The sequence below is a fragment of the Triturus cristatus genome, chromosome 4_1, assembly GCF_964204655.1.
Source record: "Triturus cristatus chromosome 4_1, aTriCri1.1, whole genome shotgun sequence".
Lineage (NCBI taxonomy): Eukaryota > Metazoa > Chordata > Amphibia > Caudata > Salamandridae > Triturus > Triturus cristatus.
Genome location: NC_140585.1, coordinates 918231422 through 918254923, shown reverse-complemented (window position 1 = coordinate 918254923; position 23502 = coordinate 918231422). Strand labels below are relative to the sequence as shown.

At 44.6% G+C, this 23502-nt stretch overlaps 1 protein-coding gene across 2 annotated transcripts in view; it reads left to right on the top strand.

Annotated features, from left to right (window-relative positions):
* The window catches only part of DENND6B (DENN domain containing 6B), a 269659-nt gene that overhangs the window by 236688 nt on the left and 9469 nt on the right, over positions 1-23502 (top strand). For both annotated transcript variants that reach the window (XM_085653729.1, XM_085653730.1), the window contains exons 15-20: positions 1265-1354; positions 2362-2415; positions 6301-6410; positions 7469-7571; positions 13756-13830; positions 15782-15931. In XM_085653729.1, coding sequence (XP_085509855.1) covers positions 1265-1354; positions 2362-2415; positions 6301-6410; positions 7469-7571; positions 13756-13830; positions 15782-15907 — 558 coding nt within the window. In that variant the 3' untranslated portion in view covers positions 15908-15931. The remainder of the gene's footprint in view (positions 1-1264; positions 1355-2361; positions 2416-6300; positions 6411-7468; positions 7572-13755; positions 13831-15781; positions 15932-23502) is intronic.

Genomic DNA, 23502 nt, shown 5'->3' with positions numbered 1-23502 from the left:
GTCAACCAGAACCCAACTATTTCCAAATCCACCCTCGTCAACAGAGAAGTCACTTCACATCCTAGATATGAAGAGAGTTTCTCATATTTACTTGAATAAAATTAAAGTGCAAAAATGCATTTGTTAATTTTGATTGCATCCATACAGGTTTGGCCATGTAAAAATTATCCATAGCCTAGTGGTCTGTTTTATTTATTGTAAGATGTTACCAGAAAGTTAATAGGCCCATTCCATGGTAATTTGCAGGCCAATTAATGTGCAGAAAGGCAGCTACTACAGCTCGCTTTCAAAATGTCCCAAGTAGTGAAAATGTATAGAGCAGCTAAGTGGAGAGAAGCTTATACTATACAAAGACTGCTTAGATTCTAACCAGAGCCCAGATGCTCATGTCGACCATCCTACTCTAAGAAACGCATTTGGTTTTGTGTTTCCTCACCCTTTTTCCATTCTCTCCAGTGTTTTCTGTTTCTTGGTCCTTTTTCCATTCTCTTTAGTTTATTGCCTTCCGTTTTTAGAGCTGAGCTTGCTATTCTATTCAGTGTTTTTGAATATCAGACAAAATCCTATGATGAAAAGGTAAAGGTTACCTATGTGGGACTAGTTATGACATTCATAAACAACCCACCTGGTCCCTTTTGAGAGTTGTAGCGGTAATATGATGTTCGATCCTACTGCATGCCATACATTTAAAAATTCCTGTCAGCTGCTTTACTAGTGCACTCTGGGACAGCAGGTTAGCCTGGTCTGTATAATATCCAGCGCAAGTTTTAATCTCTATGAGGCTGTGCTACCTACCTGCTAACTTATTGTTACATTCAGTGTCTTTTTATAATGAGAAATCAAAATATTTTAGAAGCTGCAGCCTCTTGAACTATTCCTTTTACAGTTTCTTTAAAAAGAAAAGATGATGTACATTTTGAGGGGGAAAGGGTGATGTGTGTATACATAAATCACAAAAAGGTGTGACGCGACCCCCACATAGCTGGCAATACTCAGTGTTTGTGAATTTGATGAAGATTCCTTATATTACATATTACCACGTGGATGGAATAGGTCTTCATTTTATCAATATTGCAAGAATTCAAGTGGGCCTTGTTGTGGCTAATCTGTGTCACAGGTTTTGGTAATGTAATACTTATGATGGGGCAACTTGCACTGATCTACAAGGAGCATAACTATCCCTGTGTAGTTTATAGAATTTCAAAGATTTTATCAGCCATGATGCAGAAGGTTTCCATTTTCTAATTCTTGGTTCTTTTGACAGGGTATTCAGCGAAAACGCCCCTCGGAGGTGCAGAGTGTCCTGCTTAGACGCCACCTTCTTGAGCTCACTCAGAGCTTCATCATACCTCTGGTGAGCATGAGGATTCCTGAGCAACAGATGGGGAGGCGATCAGGCATTTTGGCAAAACACGTGGGGACACAACCATAAGCACATATTCTTTGAGACAGACACATATACATTTTGTGTTCAGTGGAGATAATGCCATGGATGACACATTTTTAGGTGACTTATAGAAACTTGAGAGAAGTCCGACAAGAATTGGCAATTTCAAGTGGAAGCGTGTTTCTTAGTTTAGGACCAGCTTCTGATTATGGCCTTTGTTGTTTAATAGTTCGGCAGTTTTGGAACTGAGATTCTTCTATATTGATCTCATGTTTTTGGTTCTTTGACTTAATATTTGCATTCTCGAACAGTATCCTCTTGCCTATGCTGGAGGCAGTCATCCATTGTTTGTGGAAATGTCAGCCAGTTGTTGAAGCGGAAAAGGTTAATGAATGAGATGATGATGATATCAAACAAGGTGTGAGTGATGCTGAGGAAAGCAAACTACAAAGTAATTTGAAACTGTGTCCATCCAAGAAGAAGGTATGCACATACCAGTCATTGAAGAGACTAGCATATCAAGTAGCGTGTGGAACTTGTTGTAGGTGGCGCATAAGGGCAAAACTGGTGCAGGTTAATTTAGTAGAAGATTTCGCTGAGGCACGCAATCTGTGAACCTTGTATAAAGTTAATGTTATGGATGGAGCTGGCAGACATAACCATGAGCAGAACAATGAATTGGAGATGTCAACCAATGGTTGTGGTTAGGCCCAAAGCATATGAATGGTTGGGATAAGTTGTTGGTTGAAAGGGACCACTTGGAATGCAGCACAAGCATGAAGGTGGAGCAGGCCAGCCAATGCCTCATCTTTGTAATGTACGCATACAGCTACGAATTATATTGGAAGTGAATTTATTTGGTTAAAAGTATGGTGATCTTGCTTTCTCCACCTCACTTCTGCCTTTCTCTAAAAACATCTTGTAGAGAAGTCTGAAGTGAATCTGATGTTATTGTTATTATCTCTCTCCTCAAGGAGCGGTACGTGGCCAGTCTGATGCCCTTGCAGAAAGCCATAACCCCCTGGAAGGTACAGTGCTGTCTGTGTCAGAGAGCTGCTTGGTTTTGCTACTTTAGATCTGTAGCCTATTTCAAAGGAGCATGGGGCAGTTCTTGCATATCAAGTATCATATTGAAGAGAGTGACTGAGAAGTTCCCCTGAATGAGACTTTTGCATTAAACACCCTTCAGCAGAGCACCTGTTTAAACAAATTAAGGTTCAGTACTTTATTTTGGTGTAAATATCACATTCCATAAATGGCTACATGCTATTGTACGATTCACATAATATATAGAACTATGGATCTTTAACTGAATAACGGAGATGTTTTTCCCTGATGGGTTCCCAGTGACTTCATATGGGCGATAAGAGCAAAGCTCAGGTTCTCCATGAGGTCACTATGAACCCCTAGGTGAAAAATATCCCCGGTATTCACCGTTATTCACATTTTAACAGTATATAATTTTATATTTTATTTGCTACCCCCAATCATCTGCACCTCTGCAGGCGCAGAGTAGTAATGGTGGAGCCATTTGTGACATCAAAATAAATGTTAAACACCTGGCACCCTGCCACCTACCTCACCCTCTGCAAACCCTCCACCATCCTTAAACCCCTCCCCCCCCCAAACTTCATAATAAGCACTTGAACTCCTGCCAACCACCCCCACCAATCTCCGCTCCACCCCACTCCTTTCAAGACTAAAGCTGTGCTGTCTGCTCTCACATTGAGAGCTGGCACCAGGCTGACTACAGCTGTGTGTAAGTCGATTGTCGGTGTAGGTTGATTTCTATCCAGTTGTACAAGACAAAATGTTCCTATGGAAGCCATATATAACAAAGTAATTACAAAGAAGGCAAATTACTGTGATGTACGATAAGGCTGCAATCTCAGGTGGTAGCCAAGATGGAGGACCGATGACTCGGGAGTGGACAAGCTTGGTTTATAAGTGGATCGGCGACCATGCCCTATCCCAAATTTATTCAGAATTGAGGCCAGCAAGAAGTAGTGAGTGTGAAGCCCAGGTTTAGGTAGACCTTATTCTGCCCAAGCCTTCATCAACCCTTGCCCGGCAGTAAAATGGTGAAGTGCCAGGTCATAATTCATGAGCAGAGGATCATATTTAGACGACTGGTGGGCAAACCTAAATCAGTGTATTACATTGCCATGCCGATCACACTGCGTAGCCTGCTTTTGGTGAATTCCGACTCTTATTATAAACATAGTATCAGCAGCACCAATAACAGAGGCTTCTGGAGTACCCCACAAGTGATCCAAAGCCTGAAAACCAGCATCTGTGGTTATGCCTACATCTGCTAGAAAAGGACTCCCTCAAGGATGAACCTCAAACTACTTCCAAACACCACAGCACTATTTCATAATCAGTCTTGTAGAAGGCTGCTGCATGGTGTCACATGGGACTAAAACCCATGTGACTCTCAAATGCCAAGGCTTTTGCATCTTCCCAAGTCCTATATGAGGATTGCAAAGAATAGTTTTTGGAGTTCATAGGCAGCACTTGTCTATCCATTCTTTCCACTGACGACTTCCCAGTTTACAATCATAGTATAACTAGAATAACTTTTCTCATTAGGGACGTGCTCTGAAATGTCCAAATGTGGCATTGAAGCACTTACAAAAAAGCCATAAAGTAAACATGATGATCAATGAATCATTTTATTGTGTGTGGTCCATTAAAGATCTTCTGCTATGTGTGCCGCTATTTGTCTTGGCAGCAAGACTTCATGATGTCACCAACTTATCCTATTAAACATGCAAGTCCAGATCATTTCCAAAATCTATCATCTTCAACACATTAATCAGTCACTTGAACATATCACATCTCAATAAAACAAGACGGAAATGTAATTGAGTTGTGGAATTTGGCATTGATGATAAAATATAACTTAATTCACATTAGCTAACAATGCTCGTTTAAATCTGTAACAACCTCCTTATGAGCTCATAATATCTTGTTTCCCTCGAGGGCTACTGTAGGCTGTATTCTTAATTCTGTATAAACAATATGGGAGCGACCCCACTGCCCAAGAGACAGGGTACCACAAATGTGTAAAGAAAGAAATTCTCTTGGGTATGTATAACCCCCTAAACCACAATTATGCCAAGTTCAATCCAAACTTTCAAACAAACTTAACTTGGGTTCTAAAATGCCCAAATCAATAGCCACATATAACTCAGAGACAAAGAGACAAGATCAAATAAAAATTGTTGTTGTAATTTATTGACAAAAAATATATCCACATATCTACAGCCCTACAGTTGGGTTCATACATACATTCAACATAAAGTACAAAAACATATAATATAAAAATATATTATTTGAGAGCAAGGATGTAATGTGAAATCAATATATTCATCACAGAATGGTATAATTCCAGAATAAATCAATATATGCGTATCACAGGTCTATTCTTTGCACAATAGATCCAAATATGAAACAGTTCCTGGATTTTAGACCAATTCTGAATTACACAGGCGTCGACGCGTTTCGGTGGTAAACTCTTATATAGATCCCACCTTCATCAGGACAAAGATAAAAACTCTCCAATTTTTCTAAACAGTTTAAAAACCCCCACAAAGGGTGTAATCCGCTCAGAAAGACAGATATATGGATGTTATCTGTATTCTATATATTCTTGCTGAAGTACCTTGAAGTCCCTGTTTGTTCAAACTATAAGGTCCTCAATTATTGTACATACATGTGGGGTATCAGGGTCTCAGCCCACTTAGATCCGGCCCACTGAGTCAAAGAAATCCGCATGGATATTGTCGGATTACCAATAATCAACGCAGTCTTCTCGTTGGAGGTATATTTAAAAATGCACCTGATATGAATCAGAGACTAAAGTAATCCTTGTTTGATTTAAGATTGAAGACTGGGAACTAAATTAGCCGTTTTCCTTATTTCAAAGGCGTGCAATTCCTAATGGTACGTCCTCCGTGGATCTATTGTGCAAAGAATAGACCTGTGATACGCATATATTGATTTATTCTGGAATTATACCATTCTGTGATGAATATATTGATTTCACATTACATCCTTGCTCTCAAATAATATATTTTATATTATATGTTTTTGTACTTTATGTTGCATGTATGTATGAACCCAACTGTAGGGCTGTAGATATGTGGATATATTTTTTGTCAATAAATTACAACAACAATTTTTATTTGATCTTGTCTCTTTGTCTCTGAGTTATATGCGGCTATTGATTTGGGCATTTTAGAACCCAAGTTAAGTTTGTTTGAAAGTTTGGATTGAACTTGGCATAATTGTGGTTTAGGGGGTTATACATAACCAAGAGAATTTCTTTCTTTACACATGTATTCTTAATTCTGCATCAATCTTGCACTGAGATCGCAGGTTGCTTAAGCTTCTACCTAACATTCTCTTTGCTCTCCCTGGCTTTCTCTCTCTCCCCCTCTCTCTCGCTCGCTCTCTTACTTTGTCTCTGACTTTATATTCAACTGTTCTTGTGAATCTTCAGGGTCTGAGTACTTGGTGAGCTGGGGAAGTAGAAACATGGGATAGATTATTTCGTTCCTCCACTTTTCCCTCTTCCTCTGGGCCAGCAATCCCCCCTCAATGTCTCCCTTCACCCAAGTAATCTGAATTGCTTCCTCCACCCATGATCTTATAACTCTCTTGTTTGAATACCCTCGACCAACCCTCCAATCTCCTTCTTTCTCCAACTGTCCCTCTCTCCATACATCCCAGTTGTCTGTCTCCTACTTCCCTTGCAGTTCCTGCCTCACAGCACAATAGTAATCTCCTTCTCCTACCACCATTTATGCACCCGTTGACCCGCATTGTAATTTTTCCTTTTCTGTTCACCATGGTGATATTTTCATATTCTTCAAACTCCTGTTGTCGTCTTTCTCTCTGCGGTTCAGAATCCTCCTCAGGTGCGTCCTTTCCGGCAGGAGGAGTTTTTGAAGACGCTGGAACATGCAGGCCCCCAGCTTACTTCAGTCCTCAAGGGGGACTGGCTTGGACTCTACAGGTATGGGTTTAACTCTTGCTTAGGTGTACATCCTTCTAGACAATCGTGACATTGATGAGTCGTATGTGACTTGTGGACTCCATTTGTAATGAGAGTGCAAGATGTGGATGTTGGCTCTACTCTTTTCCATAAGCCGGCCTGCTATACAGATATAACACGTGTAGCATAATAAACGTGCACCCACGTAGCAAGAATGGGTGTCAGATCTGATCAGCATTCTGTGACTGATCAGGCAAGGTAGTGGGAATTTGAACAGATGTGACGAGGAAGCCATTGAACCTGAGCCTGCAAGGAGATTGTGCCACACGTGAAAGCTGTTTTAGTTGAAAGCAATACTGGAATGGTGGTGGACCTCATTTAAGTGGAAGGCTTTCAAGTAAGAAGTGTGTTGTTTGAAGTGACAGATTCCATGAAGGCGAGGTGGCCTTGGATATGATGTATGATGACTGGAAGTGGAGAATACAAAAAAGTAATGGCTTGAATGCTTGATTTAATGTTAGCCAGTGGTTATTACCCGAGGTTGCATTCCAGTACACCTCTGATTAGACCCAGCCACATGTAAATCAGCATTGGTCCCACTCCAGTAGAAACAGTCGAGCCGAACTGCCAAGAAGGGCCCTGTCTGAGCTGGACTTAAGCAACTCAAGACCAATTTCAGCCTATTTGGGTATCTTCAGTTGGATGCAGCTTGGTGGCAAAGTGTACATCGGTGGGACAACGAAGAGTAAAATAAAGAGATGTATGGAAGCTTGAATTAAGCTCAGATTGAATCTAGCCATATGCAAATCAGCCTTGGCCCTGCTCCAAAAGTAACAGTCCAGCCCGAACTGACAAGCCAGGTCCTTCAAGCAGTCCATCCATCACATTTTTGTATTCCTAACTGGAAGTGGGTCAGCGACACGGAGAGTATGGCGAGCAGAAGCCCGGTAAGGGTAAATGTTGGGGAGAGTGGAATTGAGTTTTGATGAAGTAGCAGAAGCATGCAGTGTAGACGGAATGATACTGCCTATTGTACTCTGTTTCAGCATCTCAGTCGATCATATGCCATTTTTTCACAGGCGCTTTTTCAGGTCTCCTAACTTTGACGGCTGGTACCGCCAGAGGCATAAGGAGATGACCCAGAAGCTAGAAACCCTCCACCTTGAAGTCATCTGTGAGGCTGTGAGTTCCACTCTTTCCTGGCAAGACTTTTTGCTTTACATATGTCTGCAAATCTCTACTAATGGATGGCAAAAGCAAGCATTGCTGTAAAATTAGAGAATAGCTTGTTCACATTGCTCCTCTGTGTGCTTCATTGTACATTAAAATCAGAATACAGAGTAGTCCCGCTGAGAACCTTTAACTGCAAATTCCTCTGTGAATGTTTTCAAACAAGACCCGCTAAGCTGTTCTTCAGCTGCTCTACAGTGAACAAATGATTGATGTGCATCAAGGGATTTGCTGAATTTGGCAGAAAACGAAGCCAGATTTGGAGCTGGAAAGGGTACATGCAATATGTCATTTTCTTTTATGGGGTACTGTTGATACTTTTGTCCATATTTATTGTTGGAGGACAGGCGAATGGGAGAACTACTTGGTGGCCTTAGTCTTGTTGAATACCCTAGAGTCCTTCCGGGTGTACCTTCAAAGGGTGCCTTTTGACTCATCTTGCGTATTTACTTACAGAAGAGATGTTGCTGATGTTTCCATAAGATATTTCTCTGATGGGAGCCTAGACGACATTTGAGATGCTGAGCACTGTAGTGTATCTGGAGAATTGAAACACATTTTAGTTATATGATTGGTTGAAACATGAGTTGAGGTCTTACCTAAATAAATATTTAACCATAGGACAAGGACAGTAGATGCTAGCACACAAAAGTGCGATTGGAGAACTATGGAACATGGGATAAGACATGTTTTTCACATGGATCACTGGTCTTTTTGAGAATGAGCTACGAAGTAAAAATTGGAGGAAAAGTGACTTCACCAGAGGATAGTACAGGAGGAACTATTAGTGGGTGAGCTACAGGAGATTTTGTCACTTAATAAAAATTTCAAATTCACACAAGCAAATTAACTGTGAAAGAATGTTATAAGGGAAAGGACATGTGTCAGAGAACTGATGCAGATAGTTCTGTTCTAAATGTATGATTTCAAACAGTTTACAGAATTATTGTTATGCAACATGAAAATAGGTGTGTGTATTATTTCAGATAAACAGTGTGCTTGCTAAGAAACACTCTGCACATCGGGTGTGCAGTATATAGGGAATAGTGTGCGGAAGACATTGTGACGCAAAAGGGTTAATTAGCTTAGGCAGTGTTGATGACTGAAAATGATGCAGAAAACCCACATACCATGCTGAGATAGCAGATGATCTTGTCACGCTTGTTAATAGACACAACGATCTGCCAAGATGCAGTGTTTACTGAACCAGTCCGATATATGTTCATCGTGGGAGACCTATCGTTGAAGTTGTACTGACCCTGAACTAGCCTGGGAGAAGTTTGAAGGCTCTGCGAGGATGAATGATTGGTACTAGTGAGGGCAAGAGGTGAATTTTGGGTCAGGAGGAGGATCATGGGTTAGCGAAAACACTGATATCCTCATGAGAACCATTGGTGCAGGAAAGGAACATGATGTTGTGTAACCCAGGTTTTAATGTATAAAATGAGGGGTGCGGATGCCTCGGTGAAGCTCACTGAGGCAGTCGTGCAGATTTCCATCGCACCCACAGCTGCTGCCCCTGTTGCACCATTCCCAGAGAGAGAGGGAAAGAGGTCAGATCTGGCTTACTGATGCTAGCTGCTACAGTTGTTGTTCATGACAACCCAACCCTCATGGAACACCTCAACTTCTGACTGCAAATAAACTCTAAGAGGCACCCTCTGGTACAGACCCCCAGAACCCTGACAAGCCTTCTGTGACGCCATCTCCAATCTCAGCATCGCCCCTCTTGCCATCGACTCTCGCCACTACGTCCTGCTCGGCGATCTCAATTTCCACATTGATGACCGCAATGATGCCAACTCTGCCTCCCTCCTGGAGAACCTACACAACATTGGCCTCACCCTGCTAGTCACCGAACCCATGTAGAAAGCTGGACATGCACTCAATGCCATCTTCACCTCCAGCGACAGAATCCTATTCACCCACACCACAGAGCTCACCTAGACCGTCCACGCCATTGTGCACTGTACCATCTCCCACGCCCAGCGTACTCCCGCCAAGCAACACCGCTCCACCCGTGCAGCTGGGGTAAGGTTACTGAAACACAATGGACCGAGGCCCTCAGCCCTACAAGACCGGAAACTTCAGCAGATCTCGACCAGGCCATCCAACAAATGCAGCAAGAGAATTGCCCTGCTGAAACCAGCAAATACCTACAAGACCTCCAACTAGCCAGCTGGTACGCTTCAGAGCTCAGAACCATCAAGCACAACTGCTACCAGTTTGAGAAGAGAGGGTGCATCACCAAGGAACCCATTCAATAGAGCTACTCCCAAAGCAGCCCTCATCGACTATCACCTATGCATCATGGAAGCCAAGAGAGCACTGATGCATCGACACCGCGGCTAACATCTCGAAGGAATTCATCAAAATTGTCAAGGAATTCTCCAACTCGGCAGCCACAGAAAATACTATCCACCCCTTCGAAGAACACTGCGATACCCTCTCTGACTACTTCTACAGCAAGATTGCCACCATCTACAACAACTTTGACCACCAACCCACCATTATCAGTCTGTACAACCACAACCAGCGAGCGAACACCAGCCAAACGATAACCACCTGGCCTCCACTTACCACTCAGACCACCACAACCATCATGTCATCCATTCACTATTCCCACCATCTCTTCACCCTCGGAGCCAAACCAATCAGCACAGAACTCACCAGCATCCTCAACACTTTCATCTCCACAGAAACCTTCCCGGGCGGATGGAAACATGCAGAGGTCAGACCACTCCTGAAGAAACTGTCTGCCAACCCCAGTAACTTAAAAAATTAGACTGATCTCCCTGCCCCCCTACCCGGCCAAAGTTCTCGAGAAACCCATCAACCAACAGCTCACCAAATACCTGGAACTCAACCACCTACTTGACACCTCACAATCAGGATTCCATGCTATTCACAGCACCAAGACCGCACTAATTGCTGCCACAGAGTACATCAGAACCCTCCTCGACTGCGGAGAAACTGTGGCCCTGATCCTCCTCGACCTTTCTGCTGTGTTCGACACCATATCCCACCACACTCTGTTGCAGGGATTCTGCGTTTGCACAGAACTATGCGCAGGAAACCAGGACCTCAGAGAATTGTGGTGTACCAGAAACTCCCCTCAGAACCAAGAACCCCATATCTGACTAGCTTAGTGTCCCATTCGTTAGCCTAGATCTAGCTAGGCGGTCCCAATGTATAGACAAACCAGAACATGCAACTTAGATATTTCTCAGGAGTGGTGTGCATCCGAAATACCAGTTTGTACTTCTTTATCAGTCCACAAGAGAATAATACAGAGACGGTAAAGTTTAAAGAGTTTATTTTATAAACCTCGCGTCCTAAGATGCAGTACTTTGGCTAACACTAGCAGACAAATGGTCAAGATCAAAACCATCAGCATTGTTGCAATACCATACAGAATAAAAGGAGCAATCATAATAATAATGACAGTGGTATGCAGCCACACTCCTTTCTCTAGCAACTAATAAATTATTATTAGACTAATAGAAGGTCTCATAGGCTAACAGGGGGGACCCCATACCGTATAGATCAGCTTAGTAGAATCACATCAAAGGATGAGCTAGCTCTCTCATGCATCAGCTCTTCTGTTCGAATGAATCCTAAAACATTCTATGCGGTAATATTAAAGGCACTTGTCCTTCAGATATTGGCAGCTGCATGTATGATATGTCTAAAACGTGGTACGATCAATCTGAACACAACACTCTGCACCGTCTAGTGTCCTAGCCTTGTTCTTTACATGATGTACAGACGAAGGTCGCAGCACACTGTTAAGAAAGTTAAACAATAAACTGTTATCCTGTAAGGCAAAGTCGAGTAAGCATTTCTAAAATGAATAACATATAACAACAGTGTCGCGTGCAAAGCAGCAGAAACGGCAAGCTGGCTTTCTAACAGTTGACTCGGTTATGCTAACTTAGTGTTGTAAATAGGGAGTGGCTAACCCATAGAACAACTCTAATCGACAGACTCCACAACATCAGCATATAGCAAAGCACCCTCAAGTGAATCACCTCCTTCCTCTCACGACACCCTCAAAGCATCCATTTGACTCCCTTCACCTCCGCACCCAAAGGCATTGTATGCGTCATTCCCCAAGGATCATCCCTCAGCCCCACTCTGTTCAATATCTACATGACACCTCTCGCAGACGTTAACAGATCCCACAGACAACATAATCTCCTACACCAACGACACTTTGCTTATCCTCTCGCTCACCAAGGACACTCCCAATTTCAAAACCAACTTCTGCAACGCCATAACTGATGTAGCCAAATGGATAAGGGACAGCTGTCCTCAAACTCAACTCCGACAAAACAGAAATACTGATCTTAGGGAATAACACCTCCACATTAGGCCACAGTTGGTGGCCAGCGGAACTCAGACCAACACCCACACTGAGAGACCATGCACGCAACCTCTGCATCATCCTCGACAGCCAGCTAACCATGAAACGACAAGTCAACGCAGTTGCCTCCTCTTGCTTCCACATGCTCCGCAGAATCTTCAGATGGATCCCAATCAACCAGAAAGACAGTCAACGAGGCCCTTGTCACCAGCCTCCTCAACTGTGGCAACACTCTCTATGCCGGAATTTCCACTGGGCTCCTCAAAAGACTCCGGACCATACAGAACACCACAGCCAGACTCATCTTGGACCTCCCCAGACAGACCTGCATCACCCCCACCTCAGAAACCTCTACTGGCTACCCATCCAGAAGAGATGCCAGTTCAAGATTCTCACACATACATACAAGGCTTTGCACAACCTACGACCATTTCTACATCAACCACCGAATTAACTTTCACCTACCTGCAAGACCTTTGTGATTCGCCTCTCTCGCCCTTGCACACCCCCTGCATCCTTCGCAGCTGCAGTGGGGACTGCTCCTTATCTTACATCACTGCCATTACCTGGAACACCCTGCCCCTCTACCTCTGAACAGCACCCACTGGCAGACTTCAGAAAAACTCGAGACCTGGCTTTTTGATGGAGACACAGCACTCTCAGCGCCTAGATAACCCTAAGGGTGACAGTGCTGCACTACAACAAATGCTGATTGATTAATTGATTCAGGGTTGGAGAGTCAGATTCTCATACTCTGTCTTGATTTACAGAATTATTATTGTGCTGTTGATTTACCTTACAGCAAAAGACATACAATTGATGGACGGAATGCAGAACAAATCAAAACATTCACCCCCAGTCCAGAGATCTGGATTAAATCCATCATTCTTTTGCTCACCATGCCACCCCAGTTTAGACCTGGCCATATGCAAATCAGTCTTGACCCTGTGCCTCATGGGAACTGTCCAGCTCGAACTGCCAAGCCAGGCCTAGGACCGGTTTCGGGGTTTCACCCCTCTTCAGCCAGGATAGCTTGATTCCAGTGGCACAGTGAGCCCAGGACCCACGTCTGGGCATACATGGCGTACTTGGGGCGAGAAAGCAAAAGACAAACAATTGATGGACGGAATGCAGAACAAATCAAAACATTCACCCCCAGTCAAGAGATCTGGATTAAATCCATCATTCTTTTGCTCACCATGCCACTGGAGTCAAGCTATCCTGGCTGAAGAGGGGTGAAACCCCGAAACCAGTCCTAAGTTGCTTGTTTCCAGTCCAGGAAGAACCTGGCTTGGCAGTTCGGGCTGGACTGTTCCCATGAGGCACAGGGTCAAGACTGATTTGCATATGGCTGGGTTCAAACTGCGAAGGCATGGTGAGCAAAAGAACGATAGGCCCAGATCTCTGTACTGGGGTGAATGTATGACATTGTTCTGCATTCAGTCCATCAACTGTTGATTTTGCAGTTGATTTACATTACTGCGGGTAATTCAAGATTGTTTCTTTCGCATTGCACTATAAATATACATGGAACCGTTTTGCTATTGCTTAGCCGTCATTGTATTTATGTATGTGTGTGGGTGGGTGTGTGTGTGTGTGTGTGTGTGTGTGTGTGTGTGTGTGTGTGTGTGTGTGTATATATATATATATATATATATATATATATATATATGCAAAGGATTCTCTTGCCATTAATCATAGCTTGTTTTAATTAATGAGAAATATTGGGGGAGAACATTAGTACTGCAGTAACTTATCTCTCTCCTTTAGGATATTGAAACATGGATGAAAGACAAGTCGGAGGTGGAGATTGTTGATCTAGTCCTGAAACTTCGGGACAAACTGGTAAGCTTCCACAATGCCCTCTTGGAGAACATCTGTTGAGGGTGTGTTGTGTTTAATTTGTGTGTAAGAAGCAACAAACGACCACTGACCCGTATAGTATTTCATGTTCAGCCTAATCCCTCTGTAGAGGTTTGCGAGATACATTTTTCACTGTAGTCTACTGGTCTGTGTTGTTGGTAGCACTTTCTGTTGAGGCATGAACGTTTGGGTGTTTGCAAGTGAGCTGTGCCCATTCTTTCAGGCTGCTATTACTCTTTTACATTCCTTAAGTTACTGGCTCAAGGCTCTTTCCAGAGCAAAGTACAATTTTCTACAGGCTTCGGTGCAGAAGGTGTTTGACTTGCAGCAACAGATCGTATTTTCTCCAACATTCAAATGTTACGGTGCTTCTGTCCTGCATGACCTCTCTACTCCTGTAGGATGTCCCAGATTACCAACTGCCAGAGGTAGACCGACCTCATTAGAAAATCAGGAGGTTTCCTATGAGTCCATTACCCCTGAAAAGCCCTTAAGGTATACCTAACTTGCCAAACAGTTTGACTGTATGTTACAACCACATCTGCCTTTCGTGAGGGCAGTGGCCTGGATGGAAAACACAGTTTCCTGATAGGTGGGTCCTTCTCTGATAGGTGGTCTCTTCTCTACTACTTTATAAGTATGGAGGATGGAGATGCACTACCTATCACTGTTATTTATTCAAAAGTGCCTATTGTTTAACTCTTTTTGTAAAAGAAAGGTGCTTCACCACTGCTCGTGTTGACAGCACAAGCAATTGAAAATGAAAATCTAACAGGAAAACCAACCTGATTGTGGTGAGCACTGTTCACTAAGAACCATGGGTTCTAAATTATTCTGTACATTTCTATTACAATTTTCATCAATGTAATACCAAATAAACTCTCAATGGCTGTTTCATTTGTCAATGTATTTTTCAAAAATAAATCAATTCAATAATCATTTTACACTGAATGTCAATAGCCGTACATATTATACATGAAAATGCAGTTTTTAGTACAAAACAGAAATTTCAAGAAAATGAAGTTTCAATCCTTGTGGAAATATATGAATGTCTAACCATTGATGTCAAACCCTTTAGCCCAATGCATTTTGGGACTCTGGGGTCCCTTCCTAAGGGGCGTGTCTGTAAACAAACAGATTTGTTCAATGTAAACTATTTACATATTTACATGGAGAAATATCAGTTCCCAACAATGCGCCTGGTAACCGTTCTACAATGACTAACCTTAAAAAATAAACCCAGCTGGAAAAACACCTATACAATGAGAAAGGTGAAGAGAGTTGATAGTGGAAAATCCTAAAGAAATAACCCCGTAGCACCTATGTGTGCATCAAGTAGAAAGATAGTGATATGTGCACTAAGTGTAGTACCAGCACAAAAGAAACCAGGAAAAGGCTGACGTCGAAGAGCTTAAAAACCACTGCATAAGAAAAAATGTGATACGAAAAAAGGGTTACCCTGTTGTAACCCGATAGTGTAAGACCAGATGAGGTGAATGCTCACCTTGAGCTGACTGGAAGTGACCACAAGTAAAGTGGTTGTTGCCAATGAAAAAGAGAGGACTCTTGTCTGCAAACAACGTAATTGTGAGAAAAAAAGGCTCACCTAATCTCTGTCTCATGTAAACATCGCGTGATCTATCGGCTAGTACTTGCCTCCTGCACCTCCGAGGTTAACCCAGGAATCAGTGAAGTCTGAGGCTACTGTTCCCTGACCAGTGACCTACTCTCAACATCCAGCGGGGATGATATTGGATTGAATGAGACACTGTCCCAGTCATCCAATGACCACACCAGATCAGTTAGAAATAGTTTGCACTTTCTTTCTCCTTGTATTCTTCCAAGTTTCCTTTCAAGTACATACTTTTCCTTGGGCTTTAAATCACTTTCTACACTCTGCTTATTATAGTTCTAATGTCCCATTCCCTTGCAGATGAGAGCACAGAGCCAGCACCTCTCTGTGAGTGAGGGCACCCTACAGCGCCTGGGCTTGTATATTGAAACAGTCATCGGCTCCCTCCCTGACGACCTCCAGGGTGTGCTGCACCATCGACACTGAACTGTTCAGGATTTTGATCACGTGGTGAGTGGGGAGAGGCAAAGTAATTTGGAACAGTGAAACTACAGATGCAGTTCATATTAGTTTTGGTGTGTGATGTGGAAAAAAGAGACGGACATCGGACAGGACATATGGCTATTAAGTCACCAGCTGTACGGGTATAGCATCATTCCAAGCTAACATTTCTGGAGGTAAGCATGATCCATTTCTAGTTTGAGGTGTGATTGAGGTCCAACAGGTCTTGTGCCATATATTATGCCAGTACCTTGCTCTTAGCTTTTTAGTGAGTTGGTGAAAAAGGTGTATTCAAGGGAATTTGGCATTCTGGTCCACTGGGACATAAAGCATGATAAATTAGAATGCCTTTGGCCTTCAGTTCATCACATTTAACTGTTTTCAAATAAATTGATTATCTGTTTTGTTTTTCTAAAATAAATTTATTGAATTTTTTCAATGATTCAGTTGCCACATAGGTACATAGTTGTAGCCATATTGGACATTGATTTCAAAGGAACAGAATAGCAGCATGCAATAAAAGAACAATGAAAAGAAACAACACAAATCAACCTAATCAACCATACAAGGGTACATATCTATATCAGAGAAACAAGAGAGAAACAGGGTATGAATAGAATGCATGCAAATGTCTGCCACAATGGCATTAAAAACAATCTGCATCGGCGTTACGAGCAATAGCACAGTTAATCATGAATTGTCCAGTTATAGAGACATCAGCATAAAGGGACAAAAAGAGATAGTGAGGAAGGCAAGACAAATTCACATTAATAGAGTCCACCACAGTGGGGACAGTGGTATGCTATTAGTATGTCCCAGTGGATGATCGGTGCATGCAAGCACTTGACGATCTCCAGATTCCCCTCCCATCGCTGCACAAAGGGTCCCTAGAGTAGCTGGGGATGGACACCTTCAATCCGTTACATCGGGATGGAGCAAAAGGTAAGAACGGAGGGGTTGCCATATATTCTTGGGCCTGGAGGAGAGGGGCAGCAGTGTTGCATAGGTATCACTGGTCATATCACAGTAAATTCAATCATTCAGCCATGCCTTAATTACTGGGGCCATGGAAGTGCCCCAGTTCCTGGACACCTGCTTCTTTGTGAGGAGTAGGGCAGTAGCAGTTAAACGTCGTATTCCAGCGTCCAAAGGTTGGATGTATCCTAACCGTGCCAGTAACGGGGAGGGGGCCAAGTCTGTTTCAGTCATTGAAGTAAGGTAGCAAAAAACTTCTCCCACAAAATGCCAAATGTAGTAAATTGGCGTCCGCAGCACATCTGTGCAGTTGTGGGATCTAGAAGGGTCCAACTTGGCAAGGAGTGCTGGTGTGATGTAAGCCCTATGTAGGTATTTAAAGTGGAGAAGGTTGTGCTTCTAGTTGGTAGAGATGCACTGGGTCTGCTCACAGCAAAAAGTCCAAGTTTTGTCAGTTTAGGGTTGGCCCAAATCCCTCTCCCATGCCGTACGAGCCTTCCCTCCCACAGGGGGTCGGAGTGTCTGAGCTAATTGGTACAGATGGGAAACTAGATGTGAATTATCAGCTGATGCTATGATCCGAGAGAGTGGGGCTAAATCCCTGGTTTCTGCTGTCGAGGAGCCCAGAGCAGCTTGTGTGGAAACCCATGCTGTGTGTAAGAGGAACCTATCCACCGGGGACACTGTGTGTCCCTCTGCCATGCTCAACACATATCGCAATTCGGCATCTTAGAAGAGATCTCCTACAGGGGGTAATTCACACTGGGATAAGGTCTGTTTAGTCAGGGTCTCGAAGGTTGGAGGAATCCATGGATTGTCGTGCAAAGGTAAGTGTGGAGAATAAAGATAGTCAGCATTCATGTATCGGCACAGTTTTTCCCAAGCCCTATGTAACGTTTGTATTTCCGAGGATGATCCCGGGAGTCCGTGCAGGAGGATTATCGACAGAGAGCCAGGGCGAACCTGCGAACATTCTGGTCTCGGGTATTGCAGCCTAGCATATGGATGATACCAGAAGTATGCATACTGTGCTTGTGTGATTAAGTAATACAGATAAACATCCAGGACCCCAAACCCTCCACGTTGAAAAGGCATTATCAGTGTTTGCCAGCTGATACATGCCTGTCCGCCGGCCCATATTAATCTGGTGAGCATACTCTGGAATACGTCAAAGAATTTAGACATGAGTGGGATGGGGATATTGAGGAAAAGATATAAGAAGCGAGGTAGTCAAACCATTTTAATAACTGCAATTCTGCCAGCTATTGATAGTGGAAGTTTGATCCAACTATCTATTTGGGACGATAGCCGGTCAATCGTGGGGCCATAATTTAGACAAATAACTTCTGAGGGAGCACGATGCAAAAAGACGCCAAGATAGCGAAGGGGATCATCACACCAGGCCAGGAGAAAGTCTAGCTGTAGGGGAAGGGTGACATCGGTCAAGGGGAATATCTCAGACTTAGACCAATTAATAAACAGTCTGGAAAAAATGCCAAACCGCACCACTTCCCTGAGGAGCGGAGGAAGATTGGTGCAAAACGTCATCTGCTTAAAGTCAGGCCAGTAGGGGGCCACGATGGAACCAAAGTCCTTGCTGCAGATGTCGCTCCTGAAGTTGGCGCACAAGGGGGTCCATAACAATAGTAAATAAGAGGGGCGCAAGCCGACATCCCTGCCTGGTGCCCCGCGATGACGCAAATTGGTCTAGGAGTTCGCCATTCCCCCGAATTCTGTCCACCGGGTTTGTATATAGGAGATGTATGAGATCGCAGAATCCACGGGGGAAGCCCAACTTACCCAGTGTGGCATGAAGAAAAGGCCGTTCCAGAGAATCGAACGCCTTCTCGGCGTCTAACAGTATCGCAGAGGCGGGGAGGGTTGGCTCAATTTGATTAATTACCACAAACATTGTACGGGGATTGACTGACGTAGACCGGTTCAGGACGAAACCAGTTTGATAAGGGGATATAATCTGATCCATCAAAAGAGAAATGCGGGTTTCAAGTATCTTGGCCAAACTTTTATAGTCCTGATTGAGCAGAGATAAGGGCCGATAGGAAGCACACCTGTCTGGTGGTTTGCCCGGTTTGATGAGCAGGTGAATGACGGTTTCGCGCATCGTGGGAGGCAGTGCCCCGGCTTCCAGAGCCTCTGCGTACACTTCAAGAAGATCGGGAACTAACAATGCTTTGTAAGTTTTGTAGAATAGGCCAGTTAAGACCATCCGTGCCAGGGGCATGGGTTTCATTGAGATAGTCTATAGCCTGTGTCACCTCATCCGCAGTTATAGGTGCAGCTAGGAAATGGCGGTGAACCTCCTCTATCCATACCATCGCAACCTCAGCCAGTCAGTAAGGGCGGTATCAGCCGGCAGGGAGTGGGTGGTTTATAAGCGAGAATAATAGGAGCGGAAGGCAGCGGAGATATCAGAGTTCTGAGTGAGGTTCGTGCAGTCATCCAGTTACAATTATAAAGGAAGAGTGGTGGCGGGGGCGAAGGAGCCCAACCAGAGTCCGGCCAGGCCAGTCTCCCTCCCCATATACACTGGCGCGTGTGTATTTGCACAGGTAATTGACTTCGCGGGCAGCAAGTTCCAGAACCTCCGCCAGGAGGGTCGCCCAATGATGAAGAGAGGAAGGTCGCGCATTCGTCAGGCACCGGATATCGAGCTCCTTGAGTGCTTTCTCAGTTGCATCGAGGTCCCGGTGGATAGAGCGAAGAACACCAGCCTGTTTGGCCCTGCATATCCCCTGTATATACATTTTAAAAGCTTCACACACAGTGATAGAACAGGACACTGAGCCCACGTTTATCTGAAAATGTTCAACTATAGCTTCTCTGACCTCATTGTTAAAAACACTGTCAGGCAAGGCTTTTGCCGGGAAACTCCAGGGTTCAAACGGTCGCGCAATATCCGGGATTGTAAGCGACAAGAGTACTGGTGAGTGGTCCGACAGGGTTTGAGCAAGGTAGTCCACAGTGAGTGTATGGAGGAGAAGATCTGGGGACAAATACCAATGGTCTATGTGGGACCATGTGGCGCTGAAAAAAAGGAAAAACCTCTGTCTGTGGAGTTTCAATGGCGCCAAGCGTCAGTCAATAAGTGAACTTGTAGCAGACCCAGAAGTGCTTTCGTGGAGTGTGGTTTGGAAATATGGTCAGGTCCCATGGTGTTCAGGGTGGGTTGCAATGTCATGTTGAAGTTACCCCCCATTACTATAGAGTTGACGTGTAGATGAAAAATGTGCACGGAGATATTGGGAAAGAAATCGGGCACGTCTATATTAGGGGCATATATATTGATCAGTAGTATTTGTTTTGCTCCAGGATTTCTGGCAACCAAGAGATATCATCCTTCGCGGTCACCAACCACCCTATGCCCTTCAAATGGGACAGTCTTGTGAATCAGAATACAAACTCCTCTGGAATATGTGCTGTAACTAGCAAAAAATCGATTGTCTCCCCAATTTGAGGCAAATCGATTGTCGGAAGTGGGAGCATAATGGGATTCTTGCAGGAAGGCAACCTTGGCTGCATGGCGAGTAAGGCAAGTTAAGACCTGCCTCCCTTTACGGGGTTTGATAGCTCTAACACCTCAGGCCTCCCGCTCATTTGTGACATCGCTGGCATATCGAAACAGACAAAGAAGCGCCATCATATAAACTTGCATATGGCTGAGGAACGATACGTTTAACATCCTGTATATAGCAATCGTACATATCAACAGATAAAACAACAACCCCTGACCCTCCACCCCCCTCCCACATCGGATAATCACCCAACCAGTATCCGGTGACTCCCATCTTCCCAAACCAGAAACTTAGGAGCTCTCCTGGGGGTAGGCAACACTCAGAGGAGGCTGCAATATCACCAGTGTTCACTGTTACGATAAACCAAATGCAGCCAACATGTAAAAGGATTAGCATAAAGGAGAAAAGTGTTTTCGGCATGGGGATGAAGTCTTTAGAGGGGTCAAAACAGAACACCAGTTAGCAGGATCTTTGACCTTGTCAAACCGCAGAGGCCAGCTATGGAAAGTCGGCGGGTAACTTCCTGGAGGGGGAGTTAGATTTCGATTTGCAGTGCTTCAAAAAGTCTGCAGCTTCAGAGGGTGAATCTAAGATAGGAGTCTTCCCATCGAGTTGAAAACGCAAGCGGGCCGGATAGAACATGGCCTATCGTTTGCTCGCCGGACTTGCTTTACATCTTGGAATTTGCGACGTGCTTCTTGGACCAACGGGGTGAAATCGGGAAACATGGAGAGCGACACACCCTTCTCCCTTTCCATACGCAGGGTAGAGTCGCTGTCATAATTCAGGAGACTGGTTATCAGCAGTCATGGTGGAGCGCCAGGGGCTGCTCGAGGGGTAAGTGCCTGATGAGCCCTCTCAATTGCAAATGTTGGGGAGAAAGCCTCCTTGCCAAAGAGTTCCAGTAGGAGCCGTCCTACATAGGCCGCCATGGGGCCCATGTTTGCGAATATTATTGCGCCAAGACCTGGTCTCTAAATCCTCCGCCTTAGCCGCCGTCGTCTTCAGGAACTGCTCAAGGCGCTTAACCACTGTTGTCTGGGTGTTCTCCATCTCAGAGATGCGCTCCTCAGAAGCGTCGATGCAGGCCTCATGTTGGTCCATCCGTCCGTGCATGAACTCCAGGCGAGTGTCGAGCGCGTCAAATCTCGCATCAATGGCCTTGAGCCGGCCCGCAGCTCTGCCATGATGGCTGTGGCACTGTCAGCAGAAGAGAGGCCAGTCTCAGGAGGGTCCGGCGGACGCAGGGGATCTCTGCATCCGGCCCCCTCATTTTCCTCCCATCAATTTTAGGTATGTCAAAGGACAGCTAGCGCTGTTTGGGCTCTCCGCAACCCATTGTGTGCTGGATCCTGAGAGTTAGCAGTGGTGTTACCAGGCCCCGAGGAGCGGTATGTGTTGGTGATGGTCGTTGCAGAGGAGGGCCAGCAATGTCACTCGAACATCCTAGCAGGAGAGCTGCCCCTCACCCTGTTGAGGGCCCCCCCTCACCCTGTTGAGGGTAGGGGCACATCAGCCGCAGGGTACCCAAAAATGTGCCCAACTGTCACCCCTTAGGCCAGGGATCTGTTTGTGGTGCGATCACTGTGGCATCATCTTAGGCCGCCCCAGACCCTCAAGTGAATCATGTGTAAGTCCTGGGGTCTGTTTGCTGGTAAGGCGTCAGGAGAGGGGACCGCCCATCTATCGTGACGCTTGGTAGTTTCCTGGGTCAAGGGCTCGGCTCCATGCGTAAGCTATTGGCCCGGATCAGGCCAATTCCCATGTAGCCCTCAAGCTGTGCGCAAGGAAGCACCAATAGGGTCCCATCACAGGCTGTCCACGCAGCAACAGGTGCACCTACTGGAGAGTCTTCCCGGCTGCTGCGGCCCTCCTCTGCCTGGGCCACCTGTTGTCGCAGGGCCTCCGAAGGCCACGTCAGGCCAGTAGCACGCCATCAGAAATGCTGAAATTTTCACTGCCACAGGATTCGGTTTGCTCCCTGTGTTCCGCAGTGTCCACGAGTCTACCTCATGGCTGCTAAAGTGCCGTGGAAACGGAGCATGGCTGCATTTATCATGCGGTGGCACCGGAGCTTCACGGACTAGCAGCCATCTTGGTGCCCGGCCACGCCCCAAATTGATAATCTGTTAATATCATTCAGTTTATTGATCACAAAAAAATACAATTCTTTTCATATTGGTAAAGTGCAGCATTTGTATTTATTCTATACAGTATATGGTTATTAAGGTCTGGACAGCAAGCAGGTGATTAGCTCACACTGCGGAAAGGCCTTGGGTTTTTTTAAGGTTGTGAAATGGCACAAAAAACATGATACTGATATTATAAACTCTTCCCATATTTCTTCACAATGTCTTGTGAGTTTGTGATCCACACTTGTGTTACACTACACTTGTGTCTGCAAACCAGTATACTCTGACAATTAACATGTTTGTGTAAAGTGGAACTCGGGTGCTGTCATGAATTATTAGATGCATTAGTGGCCAGTTTCAAATTATGCAAACCATTATTATTTTAAGAGAACTTTCAACTCTCATGCCTGTGTAAGGAGCCAATGCGTAGTGATGGAACAACTGTTTTAAGGAGTGTTTAGAGTGCCTTATAACCGTACATGGTATACGGAAGCATAGGGTAAATGGGAGTGGCCCATCTCTGTATATGTAGCCTTGTAGTAAGGTTGTGAACCGAAATGGTGTTGAACCTGAATAGAGCCAACTGCAATGGCTAATTTAGGCCTCAAAGGTGGTTCTACGTTGTTTGCTAAAATCCTCTGATAGGGAGTAGGGTTTAAGCATTTTTGTAGGATAGGTTGTCGTGTGTCATGACTGTTGCTAGGAATGCTTGTAGAGCAAGCGTCGGTAATAGGCAGGGGAAGGGAAAGTGATAAATTGGTGAATGCCAATCGAAAGAGCTGTCTTCAAAACCAAGTCCTGATTTGTAATTCAAAGTACCTGAGTAGTGGTCCTCAGAGCTGTAGGTTTGCTATCTGAGACCCACTAGAGAGTTGAATTATTCTTTTAAAACACATCAAGTTGAGAAGTCCTAAACTTAACAGCCTCGGTATAAATGTGG